Below are 14,900 nucleotides of genomic sequence, written 5' to 3'. Positions count from 1 at the left end.
AGGCTATTTACAACTTGTGGACAAACCAGACGGCAGCCATGAGAGTTGTGGGGCATGAAAGGCAAGCAGTGGTTGAGGAGGGAGTGAGACAAGGTTGCAGCCTATCCCCGATAGGCCAAAGTGCGGAGGTTTCGGTATTTGGGCAGCAAAGTAACTGACGATGGCTGAAGTAGAGCGGATATAAAATGTAGACTGGCAGTGGCCAAGACAAGCGATTATGAAGAAGTAAAAAGTGTTAACATCGAATATAGACTTGACTGTTAGGAAGCCTTTTCTGGAGGTATTTGTCTGGAGTGTAGCCACGTATGGAAGTGAAACATAGACGATGAACAGTTTCGACGAGAAGACAATGAAAGCTTCTGAAATATGGTGTTACAGAAGAATGCTGAAGATTAGATGGGTATATCACGTAATTAATGAGGAGGTACTGAGTAGGATTGGGGAGAAAAGAAATTCGTGGTACAGCTTGACTAAGAGATCGGTTGATAGGACACACTCTAATACATCAAGGGATCATCAGTTCTGTATTGTAGAGATGTGTGGGGGGTTAAAAATCGTAAATGGAGACAAAGAGATGAATACAGTAAGCAGATTCAGAAGGATGTAGATTGCAGTGGTTATTCAAAGATGAAGAGGCTGGCACACAATACAGTAGCATATAGAGCTGCACCAAATCCAGTCTTTGGACTGAAGACTACAACAATAAGAAGAATTATTTATGTGTAGTATGGGTACACATACCGCGAAATAGCAACAAAGTATTAACTTGGTTTTATGGACGTTCTTTACACGAAAATGTTTAAAATAGACTTTTATAAAGACTTTGCTCTTATAAATCATGGTTAAAAAATATAAATAACTATTAACAGGACTTCGATACTTTACTTTTCTTTAAAATTGTCTTTAATTTCCAAATTTACTTTTTATTTAAGTTTGTTTTAAGACAGTATACAAAATTTTAACTAGTGTGCACCAGGAAATCAGAAAAAGTTAACTCCCGGGAAATTCAAGCTAAAGTTTCTCTACCAACCCTCCCTAACACTAGTCCATCCCACGTCCATATTCATCTCGTTTCTGGTGCTATCCTCCCTCGCTTTTATGCTTCAGAGTTTTTCTTCTTCTTTTTGCTTCTCTGGTGGGTTCCAACACTAATTTCTCTGCTTCAGAGAGTTTTCTGCGGTCAGTGGTAATTAAAGTTCTTTGCCTTATTTAGTCCACCGGGCACTCCCACCAGTTTCAAAACCTGAAGCCTTGACGCTGGACCATAAATGAAACACAGCACAGCATTCAGCTCACCTGTTTTCAAAGTATATTATTCCAACCAGAACAGATTTGGTATCCACTTCCATATACAGTTGCTAAAACTCTATTTGGGTTATGTGTCCCGCCATCTAATTACTTCGCTAATAATCTTGTGTCAGTAAGACATTAGAGACTGAAAAGATGTAAAGAAAGAAACAAGCGACAAGAGAATTCTTTTTTGACACAGCTGTCTGCCGACATGGGGTGCGTCGTCATGTGTGATGACACTTTTAAATTCGTCTGATTTTGGAGGTTTTTCAGTGCAATTTCGTCGAAGTGTACTTTTTCTTGTTCAGAAAACTACAGAGAATTTTTTGAGGCAGAATTTAAAAAATCTATTTTTTGACACTTATTCACGTACAGGTGCTTTTACTGTCGGCCGCCGTGTGTGTGTCAAATAAAGGGCGGTGCCCGTGGGTGTAAGTTGTTGTGATAGCGGGGGCAGTCTCCATTCGTGAAAGTAGGGGGTGTATCTTGGTGGTGTCCTGTCAGTGCAGTGAGGTGCATTTGTGCGGACCAGTCATCCTGCTGAAATGTACATCAGAGCTGAATTCTTGCCAGTGCTGTGGCACATTGTGATAGGGTAAACGACGGTTCAAATGGTTCAAATGGCTCTGAGCACTATGGGACTTAACATCTGTGGTCATCAGTCCCCTAGAACTTAGAACTACTTAAACTTAACTAACCTAAGGACATCACACACATCCATGCCCGAAGCAGGATTCAAACCTGCGACCGTAGCAGTCGCGAGGTTCCGGACTGAGCGCCTAGAACCGCTAGACCACCGCGGCCGGCCGTAAACGAGGGAGTCGAGGTTATACTTCATGGCTGCGGTAGTCTGTCGCCACAATGTTGCTATAGTCACTGTCAAATCAAACTGTAACATTCTAACCGTCTTCTGCAATATTCGGATCTACCAAAAAGTGGCGAGGAATCGTTCTGTGACGATAGACTAGTTCTTAGTTCCCTGGTTAAATACTTAAGAAACTTGCAGTATTCTCAGTAGTGCTTAAATTTACAGTGACCCGACTGCCGGGCATGTTATTTGGTCATCTAGTATAAACTGAACTGTTGTAAATGCAGAACTACAGATAATTGAAGATTCCGTTTTAAACTACCTTGGGCGTTTTTGTGTACGGTTAGCTGCTTGTAGTAATCGATTTATGTTACTGGAGTTTGTTCTGTGCAAAGGTTTGCAAATTCAGCCTGAACTATAGCAAGTAGAAGACTCAAATGATAGTGGTTACTTTGACTGAGATTGATTCTCGTACTACTGATGGCAGAATATGACACCATCTGCGTAAACTGAGTGATTTGTTGTAACTTCATTTACTCTCTGCCGAATTGTCTCACTTATAATTACGTAATTCTGGTCAGTAACTATTTTCTGTCTGCTGCGAGCTTGAGTCTTGATATTATCTTTAAGCATTAAGAATAGGGTTCGGGAAGCACACATTTGTTACAGGCTGTATAAGTTACTGCGTGTTACTCTGGAAATTTAAAATTTGTTACAGTTGAACAGCACGTTCTTGTGATATTGCTTGTTCGGGCTTTTATCAAAACTGGTAAAATCTAGAAATTTCACGCAACTACAGTTAAAGTTAACTAAAATTGGTTTCATTCAAACATATTTGAGTTTTAATTGAATTTCTGATCCCACTGATGCTTCATTACTTAGAAAAATGCATGATGCACACTGTGCTGTCTTAAAATACATTTATTCACTACCGGTTTCGGTCATGCTCCATCTTCACAGTGGAGAAACATCTAAACATCTATTGCAACAATTACACATGCCATACATACCGCAACGGACATTATTCCACTACGAAGACGATCCATGGTCGAAACCAGTAATGGGTAAATATACTGAAAGACAGCATTCAAGTTGCTGACGGGAATAATATACAGAAGAATGGGAAAGATAATTTAGGATGTGTTAGAAGACGATCAGTTTCTCTTTAGGAAAGGTAAAGACAAAAAAAAAAACCATAGGGGCAATTCTGACGTTGCGGTTGATAATGGAAGCAAGACTAAAGAAAAAAATCGAATCACGTTCATAGGGTTTATCGACCTGGAAAGTTAAATGGAGCAAGATGTTCGGAACTGTGAGAAAAACAGGGTAAGCTGTACGAAAAGAGGAGTAAAATACAATATTTGCAAGAACCAAAGGGAGAAATAAGAGTGTAAGACAGATATGTAGTCTTTCACCCCTATAGTCCTACTTTATACATCGGAGAAGCACTGACGGAAGTAATAGAAAGTTTCAAGAGTGAAATTAAAATTCATTGTGAAAGGACATCAATGAAAGCATTCGCTGATAACATTGCTAGCCTCAGTGAAAAGGAAAAAGAGTTACAGGATATGCTGAATGGAATGAATAGTCCAATGAGTACAAAATATGAAGTGAATGTAAATAGAAGAAAGGCGAAAGTGATAACAAGTAGCAGAAATCCAATGAGTACAAAATATGAAGTGAATGTAAATCGAAGAAAGGCAAAAGTGATGGTAAGTAGCAGAAATTGGAACAGTGAGAAAGTAAACATTAGGTTTGGTGATCAGAAAGTTGATGAAGTTCAGGAATTCTACTACCTCGGCATCAGAATAACCAATGGTGCACAGAGCAAGTAGGACATAAAAAGTAAACAAGCACTTGTAAAAATGGCATTCCTGGCCAAGACAAGTGCACTATTATCGAAAATATATCTCAATTTGAGGAAAAAGTTTCTGACAAAGTACATTTGGAGCGTAGCTTTGAATGGTAGCGGAACATGGACAATGGGAAAACCGGAAAAGAAGAGATTCAAAGCATTTGAGACGTGGTTCTACAGACGAATGTTGAAAATTGGGAAGACTGATAAAGTAAGGAACGAGAAGGAAATGAATATGTGGGAAACACAGACAAGAAGAAGGGACAGGACTGTAGGACATCAGTTACGACATCCGAAAATAACTTCCACGAAACTAGAGTGAGTTTTAGAGATAAAAATTGTAGAGGAAGACAGAGGCTGGAATAATCCAGCAAATAATGAGGACGCAGGTTGCAAGTGGTCCATGTATATCAACGCTGTTAACAGCTGTCCGAAAAATATTTTTTATGCTTCATTACTTTTCCGTGTTGTGGTCTTTGGTTCCACTTTGTGACTGGCCACATTAAATTTACATTTTTAATTTACTTTCTTAAAACTTAACTTACTTCATAATAGAGTGTCGATGTTTTACTTTGTAAAGAAAATAACTTGAATTTTCCGGTCAGTGGTTTGAACAGAGTCTTTAATTGTTTTAGGCATATGTTTAAAGCTATCATCTGACCAGTTTTCATAATTTCTTTATTGCGTTTTGAAAATAAGTGTGTAAATATCTATGTCAAAATGAACCATTTAATTTCAGCCCAACACGTCACCACTGCTTGTCCGCTCCCTGCCACAGCAATGGTAGCAGAGCATAATTACGAGAGAGTGGTAAGGTTCTGATCCCATGCGGTGGTAGGGCTAAGTTAGGATGTGTAAATAATTTGTGTACTGATTGGTCCATGGTTGTACTGATTGCAGGTCAATACCAGGATGTGTCACAGAAATAAGCAATGTTATGTGGTTATCTTGATTTGAACAAGGATTTGCTTGTTATGAGCTCACTATACGCGGTGAAAGACTTGAAACCTGCATTGAGCAACTAGGACAGCGCATGCGCGGAGTGCTGGGCGGCAGCCTTGTTATCAACGAGGAAACCGTAGGCAAGGTGAGTGGTGCCTGTTACTGTTGGAGCGACCTTGTTGATAGTGTGCAGGCTAGTACAGTGTTATTGCGAGGAAGCATGTTCAGCCGAGTGAAAGCGTTTCAAGAGAATCATTCAGTCAACCGGATTCAAGACTGAGATGTACGAAGTACGCACCCCAAGCAAAAATGTGTCATTCACCACTAGCGGGATAAAATAAGGAACTTGCATTAGAAATGTATTTACTAAGTTGTTAGGTTACCGTATGTTGTGATGGGGCTGAGGTCCCTGAGCAGACTGATGAAAGTCTGAATAGGCAGAGTGTTGCAGCAGTTGTGCAGTAGGTTGTGTCAGTGTTGCTGAGTGTTTCTAGCTTAGCGATAGATTCCAATGAAAAAGTGGTTCACACAGAAGTTGAAAATTTTGGGTGTGGTTTTTTGGGTTTTTGGACATGGGTGTGTTAAATGCCCTCCGCCGTCGCGAAATTCAGAAGAGCCGGCCACGGTGGCCGAGCGGTTCTAGGCGCTTCAGTCCCGAACCGCGCTGCTGCTGCGGCCGCAGGTTCGAATCCTGCCTCGGGCATGGATGTGTGTGATGTTCTTAAGTTAGTTAGGTTTAAGTAGTTCTAAGTTCTAGGGGACTGATGACCTGAGATGTTAAGTCCCATAATGCTCAGAGCCATTTGAACCATTTGAAATTCAGAAGAAAAATCACGAAGGTTATCTTCGAGCTACTGTCAGGAAAGGTTGTTGATAGGACATTTGTCCGAGCGATGTCGGCATGGACTTGTAAACAGCTACGTTTATCGTACCCATGGTGTTTCTGAGAAATTAGCCCAGTGTACTGCAAATGAACACGTAACAGTAACGGCACTGTGTTTAGAGATCTCTGAAGCTGATGTGACAAATACACAGCTCTGACAAAAAAATAAAACTCCGCACCACGAAGAAATTATCAGCATGGGACTGAAATGTGTAGATTTGATGTACATCTACAGAGAAACAAATGATTACAATTCCAGAAAAAACTGCATGATTTATTCGATAGAAAAAGCTTCACAAATAGAGCAAGTTAATAACGTGTTGGCCCACCTCTGGCCTTTATGCAGGCAGTTATACGGCTTGGCATTGACTGACAGAGTTGCTGAATATCCTCCTGAACGATATAGTGCCAAATTCTGTCCAAATGGCGCGTTAGATCGTCAAAATCCGCAGACGGCTAGAGGGCCGAGCCCATTATGCTCCAAACGTTCTCAGTTGGGGAGATATACGGCGACCTAGCTGGCCAAGATAGGAATTGGCAACCTCGAAGACAAGCAGTAGAAACTCTCGCTGTGTGTGGGTGGGCACTATCTTGCTGAAATGTAAGCCCAGGACGGCTTGGCATGGAGGAAAACTAACTGGAGGGTAGAATATCGTCGACATACGCTGTGATGCAAGGTTGCCACGGGTGGTAACCAAAGGGATCCTGCTATGAAAAAAAATTCAGTACTCCAGACCATCACTCCTGCCTGTCTGGCCGTATGGGAGACGCCAGTCAGGTTGGTATCCAGGACGGCTCCAGACACATCTTCGCTGGTCATCGGTGCTGTTCGAAGCGTGACTCATCATTGAAGACAATTAGACTCTAGTCAGTGAGATTTCAGGCGGAACACGTGTCTGGAGATGTCCCGGACTGCTGTGAGATATCAACGTGACTCTCCCCCGCCATACGGCCCAACACCCAGGAGTGATGGTCTGGTGTGCCTTTTCATTTCATAGCAGGGAGGGCACCTTTGGGTGTCGTCCACGGCACCCACCCTTAGAGAAGAGCGGTACGTCGACAATGGGGCGATGAGGAGTACCCTTGTAAGAGGGTGGAAGTAAATTCGGACTGGTCAGAGCACACATCACGGAAAAGATCTTAATTGCTTACTTAGGCCCTCTTCTGCGTAATAACAAAGAGAACAGGCACTTTGGGTTGTTTTTGATATGTTATTAAAAAAAATGGTTCACATGGCTCTGAGCACTACGGGACTTAATTTCTGAGGTCGTCAGTCCCCTAGAAATTAGAACTACTTAAACCTAACTAACCTAAGGACATCACACACATCCATGCCCGAGACAGGATTCGAACCTGCGACCGTAGCGGTGGCGCGGTTCCAGACTGTAGCGCCTAGAACCGCTCGGCCACTCCGGCCGGCCTGTGTTATCTACATTCATGTGGCTAGTTTCCAATATATCAGGTACTACGAAGATTACTATCCACCATTTATCACGTGTTTTCTCAGTGTTTGCTGCTTCTAGTACGTCCCCACCACTTTATCCAGGACATTCCAGAACTTCTGCTTCGGCAGTGCCATCCGCCATTAAACTAAGATACCATATCATCCACAGCCGTCATTTGCAGAATGCGTGAATAATAACTTGGAGTCAACATTGATTATGTTCCATTCCAGCGCACAGTCTCAGTGGGCCCGATCGATAACATGGCTGAGCTTTGCGATGAACACGGCACACCATGAAGCTAACAGGTCAACGCCTGCCAGTAGTACTGTGCCAGGGTGGGTGACACTAACTGACGGGTGACCCACGGTTCGTCAGCCAACCAATTCACTGAGTAAGTCGTGACTATTATATCAAGTGAACAACTTATGTACTCCGATCGGTACCAATACCAAAGGTTTATGGGTTAACTAACTGACATCACTTGAGAACCCAAACCTGGTTAGATGTACAGGACGACTTTTGTATCAAGTCAGCAACGTATGTATTCGGATCGGTACCAAACCCAAAGGTTAAAGAGTTACCTAACTAACTGAAATCACTTGAGAATCTGAATCTGATTAGGACGACTTGCACAGATTAAGATCAGTTAATGATATCAATCATCACTCACCAAGCGTTCGTTCGATGTTTCACTAGACATCAGTGCGGATTAGGCAGATAGGCATTATTACTTCCCTTCCAGTATGCAACTGGTAGGTGCATGTTACTGACAGCCCACAGGTTACATTGATGTAAACGCTAGTAATATTGCAAGTCAGATAACAATTCATTACAAACGATAGAAAACGTGACTAGAGCACAGTCATTAAACGTAATCTGGCCACAAAGAATTAGTTCTTTCTAAGGTGAAAGGTTCGGAAACAGCACTGAAGTTACTCATCATTTACTCGTCAGGGGAAAAAATCCTTATTATGATACTGGTGGGTGGGATTAGTTTTTGCGGAATTACTATATTTTATTTATTTTTGTTTTTTTATTTTTATTTATTTTAAGATACCACAAAGTCATCTACACTAGCAAGACGTATAGTTCAGTATGTCATTCCAACATGAATTATACAGACAGTGGCTTCTATAACATCTTTTTTTCTAAATTTGACACATATGGACTTATAAATGATAAATTAGGATAATCAATCAAGGTAAAATATTGTTATTTTACTGGACGAAAAAACACAACTTAACAGTCGACAGTAGTTCCGTATATTCCTCACAGTAAATTTCAAAGAAGCAAACCTTTATCTTACCCTAATTCATCATTCAGGTCTCAGAGGATCTTGCAAAACCGTTTCATCAATATTTACTTTCGAGTTCTTTAAAAATTTTACGCTGCGAAATGTGTGCACAAGCTTTGTTCTGTTGTCTCATTTATAAAGTTACGTTTGATCATAGACCACTGCTGACAACTATCAGCGATATTATACCAGTTGTCAAAATAATGTCAGTATCTATATGAATTTTTACAAGGTACTGCACTTCTCGCTAATAAAGTGATGTTTATATTGTAAAAAGTTTCTCCACAATTAATGGTCTTTGATAGAGCTGTAAATTGTAGCTACTCTGCCTCCTTTTTTCCGCTACTAAATTTTATTCTCCACAAAAGTCATACCAAGTTCATGATTACTAACTTGTGATTGTTGTCTTTAATATCCTCACTTTTCACTCTAGCTACAGCTTCTTTATTTATACCTAAAATATTGTCGTATTCTCTTTACTTGTACTTTCTCTAATTGTAATACTGTCGACGCAATTTCCTTCTCTCACTTACTGCGCAACTACCAAATGAATGTCTTAACAGGAATTCAGTTTTGACACATCCGCCTTTGCAGCGGTTTATTGATTCTTCATAGTTACAGTCAACGGTATGCAGCTAAACAAAAGTTTAATTATTTTCAATTAAAAAAAAAGAAAAAGACATCACTAAGTCACCAAAGGCATTTTATGCCCTAACCTTAATCAATGATGTCACAAAGCTAGACCTTCTCAGTAGTTGGCCTCTAACTACGATGACTCTTTCCCCCAAAGTTAATCCCAGTGGTCATTCGTTGAACATTTACTCTAAGTAGTGGCTGTCTCTGCCCACCTGTCGTCATAATAGTCCCAAATAAAATTATCAGTCCCTACGTAGAAAATCATCTCATCACAAAATGGATTTGTGTTGCAATTCGGATAATTACGAACAAAATTAGAATCCCAATAACATTGAGCTTGAGTCTGTGATATCCAATAGTAACTCTGCGAGTAACCTCATAGTCCAGACAATCTCTCACTACGACTCCAATACAAATAAAGGAGTTTCTGCCTCAGTCACTTGTTTATTTTGCCACTACGCGTTTCGATGGTTCACACCATCTTCAGGTGGAGAACTGTTTATTTACATGGCTGATGTTGGTGAAGAGTACAGACGTCTTTTGACAATCGTAGATCAAGGGCAGTGGAGGTTATTTTGCATCTTTCAAGGGTTGGCAGAATTGTAAAAGGTGAGCATACTGTTGCCTGTCTGCACACTACATTTACAGTGTCGTTACGAAGAACTTCTTTGAAAAAAGCACCCGGAAGATAATGTCGGATGTCGATGTAACTTCGTATACGTACACAACGTTGGTGGTTACGTGGCGGGAACCATTAGAGATGCAGTGCTCTGTGACAGGTACAATGGTCACCGGAGTGCATTAATGCTGTTCGCATCCAGTGTTGTTACTACGCATGGTAGGGTATGTGAGTGGGCGTGAATAGCGTCAGATGCTGAGTGGTCACTGTGGAGGAAACGGAGATGTAGCGTTCTCGCATATACAACCTGAGAGTTTGAAAGGGGCGTCACAGGGGATCTCCATTCGGCCGGCTGATGTAATAGTGCAAGATCCAGATTAGTGAGCCATTCGGATGTGACAGTGGCCCGATGTTGGTCTGAATGGGAACGTGAGCGCTGGCATTCCAATCTACCACGACTCACCACCACGCGGTGGCATCTCTGCATTCACATCTGCACCTGCCATCAGAGAACAAGTGATAGGCTCTCTGACACATTATGTGTCATTCTACACCAATGGCAGGAGACTAGTAGTAGCTGGATGGAATAGGTAATTATTGTACCATGCGTAGACTGCCGTCAAGGTCACGACGACTGCTTTTGGAATAGTGCCGTGACTGGGAAGCATGGAGTGCTCATCAACAGCGTCGCACTGTGTTCAGCGTTGAACCGAAGATCTGCTCAGCTGGATGAGCATTGTCTGCAAGTATGGTAGCGACATGAAGACAGGTCCCATTCTTTCAATGTTTTGGAGAGGCACAGCGGTGTTATCCCTGGCGTCGTGGTGGTGGGGTGGGGGGCAGGGGGGGGGGGGGGCAGGCATCTGATATGACGTCAGGTCACGGCCGGTAGTGCCTGAGGGAACGTTGATGGCACAACAGTGCGTCACTGACATCCTGACCCCTCAAATGTTACCTCTCATGCAACAAAGCGTTGGTGCCTTTTTCAACAGGACAATGCACGTCAACACATGGCCCGTTTCTCTATGAACTGCGTGTGCTGTGTTGAGGTACTGCAGCGGCCAGCAAGATTCTCAGTTCTGTCTCCAATAGAACATGTGTCGCACCAGCTAGGACGTCTGCTCTGTTCCAGTGCGAGTATCCAAAATATCACGAACCATTTACAACAGTTATGGGCCACCTTGCTTCAGCAGTGGATACAAACGCTTTATGAGACCCTATGCAATCGAATCAGTACGTGCATCCAGGCCAGAGGGATTGCAACTACTGACAAGCTGGCTCATGCTGCTACGTTATCATTACATTTCACTCGAATTAGTAATCACTGAAGTAACATCAGATACCCCCTGAATCTGTGAAATTTTATTTCTGTTACTCTTTCCCTTCTTGGTGCTTCAGTTTTCTTGCCAGGCAGTGTATGTGAAATAGGAATTATAGCCATGAAAGAGTTAATCTTAGAAATAAACTACTACCAAACTACTGTTTCTCATGCAAGGTGTTTGTAATTTCTCTTACGTACGTAGGTGGTGATCCGAATGAAGGAAACACCTGAACTGAACGTCATGAAGAGCAGCACGACCCAGCCGATGACGACGATGAAGAAGAGGACGGCGCCGCTCATGCTGGCGCTCGCACGCTCCTTCGCAGACTGTCTGCCGCTCGTACGTGAGTGCCAGGCTTCCAGCACCACGACGGCAGACTGCCCACGTGTAGACACACACTTACAGACACTCACCTGCCTCTACCTGCTCATTAGACGACTGCCCAACGCTCCGCTCTGTGATAAGATAGCCCAGGACGAGGTCACCCACAATGCTTTGTCAATGTCACCACATTGCTAAGCCTTAGTGCACTTCCCAGCTACTAAAATACTTATTGTAGCGAACGTTTCCGTACCGAGAATGCTATGTACCAATAGTCGAGAGTGCGATATATTTACCACAAGCTGTTTCAGGACCTAAGTAATTCTATCATCAAGTGCTTAAAATTACTATACCATTAGGCAGCGTCAAAAGTAAAAAGCCAGCAGCAAACACGCATTGCCAAACATGACACTCTTCCTTGGACGTCTCACGCAGGCCCCAATTCTGTGGATTTTTTGAAACACTGCAGCAATGTCAGGCTGAAGGGCTCAGACATCCTGATTTCTCACCACCGTGCCCCTACGACAGTCACACGAATTCTTAAGTCAGAAATATGGCAGCAAGACCACTGACGTGACCTCCAAATATTATCTGTTTAATGGAGAATACACCGAACAAAGGGAGGGAGTCGTAGCGGGTAACCTACTCTCGCCTACGGATCCAAATTTGTATATGGAACATTTCGAGAAAGACGTCCTGAAGTCATCCAAATGAAAACCCACTTGCTGCTTCCGTTTTGTGGACAACAAGCTCGTCATGTCGCCTCATGGAAGAGACAAACTACGAGCCTTCCTCGCACTACTGAGCTATATTCATCACATCATCAAAACCACTGTGGACACCGAGGCAGAAAGAAGACTACAAATGCGTGACGTTCTGCTCAAGGGAAGAGCTGATGGCACCTTGGGCCACGGTCTGTACGCACACTGAGCTGTACTTGCACACAGACAGCTGCCACCACCCTGCACTTGGGAATGGGGTACTAAAAACGCTACATTTCGTTTATCAAATACCGTCAGAGACAATGAACGCCTTATGGCATTATGCTATGGCTATAATTACAAATCTGAACTATAAAATATAAGACACAGTTATCTGGCCTGAAGATCTGCTTGAGACCACTGTGGTTCCTTTACTAAAGAAATCCAATGACAATCAATCTAAACATTATAGGACAGTTAGTGTTAAATGCGATGTTGCCAAGGCCGTGATCAGAATAGTGCTGAGAACAGCAGAGTAGAAAATAAAGAGAATGTAGGAGGAGATGAGTTCGGATTTAGAAAAGGAAGAAAGACCAGTGATGGAATCGGAGGTTTAAGGATGATAGCAGAAAAAGTTTTGAAAGGGAATAGAGAAATCTATTTTTTGTCGAATGGGAAAAACCATTTGATAGAACTAACTGGTACATCCTGTTGAAGGTTCTGGAAAACGATGGTGTACACTGAACGAATAGAAGGTTGATAAAGTAACTATATATGGGATAGAGAGTGGTAGCCCGAGTAGAAAACGATGAAACTGGGGAGGTGGGTATTAGAAGAGTTGTAAGACTGGGTTGCCGTACGTCATCTGCACTTTTCAATTTGTATGCTGAAAAGCTAATCAATAAAGCTTTGGAAAAATCAAAAGGACTTACGGTGGGAGGAGAAAAAATAAAAACTATCACGTATACTGATGATATGACTACGCTAGCAGAAATAGAAGAAGAGCTCCAGGTTGTACATGTGTGAAAAGGGTTTCGAACGATACAACATTGGCAAGACCAAAGTAATGAAAATCGAAAAATCAAACACGATTAATATATCACTGCATGGAATGGCGTAGAAGAAGTTCGTTCATTCATTCCAATATTTGGGATGCTTGATAACTTCCAGTGGAAATTATGCAGAAGAAGTGAGTCGGAGAGTCTCCACGAGGAAGAGAGCTGTTGGGAAAGTGCATCCCCATCACACTTAGGACGAGGTTCTCCAATTGTTTGGAACGTGGTGTTTAATGGTTCTGAAACATGGACAGTCAGACAGAAAGAACAAATATATTTACAAAGTTTCAAAATGTGATTATGAAGATGAATGGTGAGAGTGAAATGGATTGACGGAATGAGAAATGTGGAGATGCTGAGCAGGATAGGAGAGGAGAGGAATGTCATAAGAATGATACAGAGTAGTAGATTATCGTGGGTGGGACATATGCTGCGTAGCAACTGTCTTCTACAGACTATCGTGGATGAAAAAGTGGACGGAAAAAAGGGGAGAGGAAGAAGAGTGTTTGGAAACATAGCAGATGTGGAGAGAGGGAGAAGCTACAAGAAAATGGAGGAGGATTCTAAGAACAGAGAGGTAAGGAGGACGTCCAGCTGATGCCTATCTGAGGACGGATTTACTGAAAGAAGAAACAAACACAGACGGGATGATTGATCAGCACCCATCGCACATGTACGCTGGTGTTATCCTCTTGGAAATAGGTCCCACTCATGTGTTGGATATCTTATTACTATGTTACTGTAAATGAAATTTTAAGACAGTCTACTGCAATAAGGGGAGATGCCAGTGAAATTTCATCCCGGACGCAAAAAAAAAAAAAAAAAAAAAAAAAAAAAAAAACGCATGAGGCTGAAAATTTGTTTCATAACATATCTTGGTATGCTTAATACAGTGGTAAATCCAGTCTGCTAAACAAAATTCTTTCCAACGCTTTTGATTTTTTAATTTAAAAAAAAAACTTAATTTTTTCAATCCCATAGGTGGAGTTGTTGGTTATCACGGAGTGTATTCACGAAAATGTTCTGAGGCTAAAGTTTTTAAAATTGGCAGAGAAATAGTATTTTTTGTTTTGGCTATTTTGATTTTTCAAAGAAATTAAACTATAGTTTCCTTTTTAACTTTGTATACATGCGAAAAGTGCAAATCAGTTATAAAAGTTATTTCTTTATATGGGTGCCAAGACTTTAGCTTAAAATAGAATTACTACGACATTGTATAATGTTTGCCCAGTATCAGGGACAAATAAATAAAAGACGTCTTAATACGCTTGTGCTCTGTTTTCAGTTTACATGTTACATAACGTATTACTCTCTCCGCTGCGTCAGCATAGACGCGTCGTCGGCCGCGGGTGTAACTGGCCACGAGGAATAAAAGTGGGTCTTTTCTGGCCGCCAGGCGTCATGCTGCCACCAATCATTGGGTGTCCTCGACACGTGAAAGTCTGCAGGCCGCTGCAGTTTATGTGTGTATCGTGGAATGAATAACATTATGTAAAGTAAGTGGACAGTGTTCGAATGCTAATCACCAGCTCGCCCTAAGAACCTGAACACAAGCCACTCATCCGGGACCAGAAGTCTTTATAAATATTTACTTACCAGTTCACAACTGAGTCCGCCGCAAACGTTGATCCACATGTCTGGGACTACAGCAAAAATAGTTTTTATTATAGTTACACTTATTTATTTACTTTGCTTTCGGATGTATATACAGATTAGGCACTTATATGTA

The 14,900-nt window shown here is 41.8% G+C and overlaps 1 protein-coding gene across 1 annotated transcript in view; it reads right to left on the bottom strand.

Moving 5' to 3' along the window:
* Positions 1-11,479, bottom strand: part of LOC124595678 (gamma-interferon-inducible lysosomal thiol reductase-like) — a 105,060-nt gene extending 93,581 nt beyond the window's left edge. The window contains exon 1 of the mRNA XM_047134537.1: positions 11,292-11,479. Within this exon, the coding sequence (XP_046990493.1) occupies positions 11,292-11,393 (102 nt within the window). The 5' untranslated portion in view covers positions 11,394-11,479. The remainder of the gene's footprint in view (positions 1-11,291) is intronic.
* Positions 11,480-14,900: the final 3,421 nt, after the last annotated feature.

This window comes from Schistocerca americana, chromosome 2 (assembly GCF_021461395.2).
Source record: "Schistocerca americana isolate TAMUIC-IGC-003095 chromosome 2, iqSchAmer2.1, whole genome shotgun sequence".
NCBI classification, from domain to species: domain Eukaryota; kingdom Metazoa; phylum Arthropoda; class Insecta; order Orthoptera; family Acrididae; genus Schistocerca; species Schistocerca americana.
The sequence above is the reverse complement of the archived record's forward strand: the minus strand, read 5'-3'. Positions and strand labels throughout refer to the sequence as shown.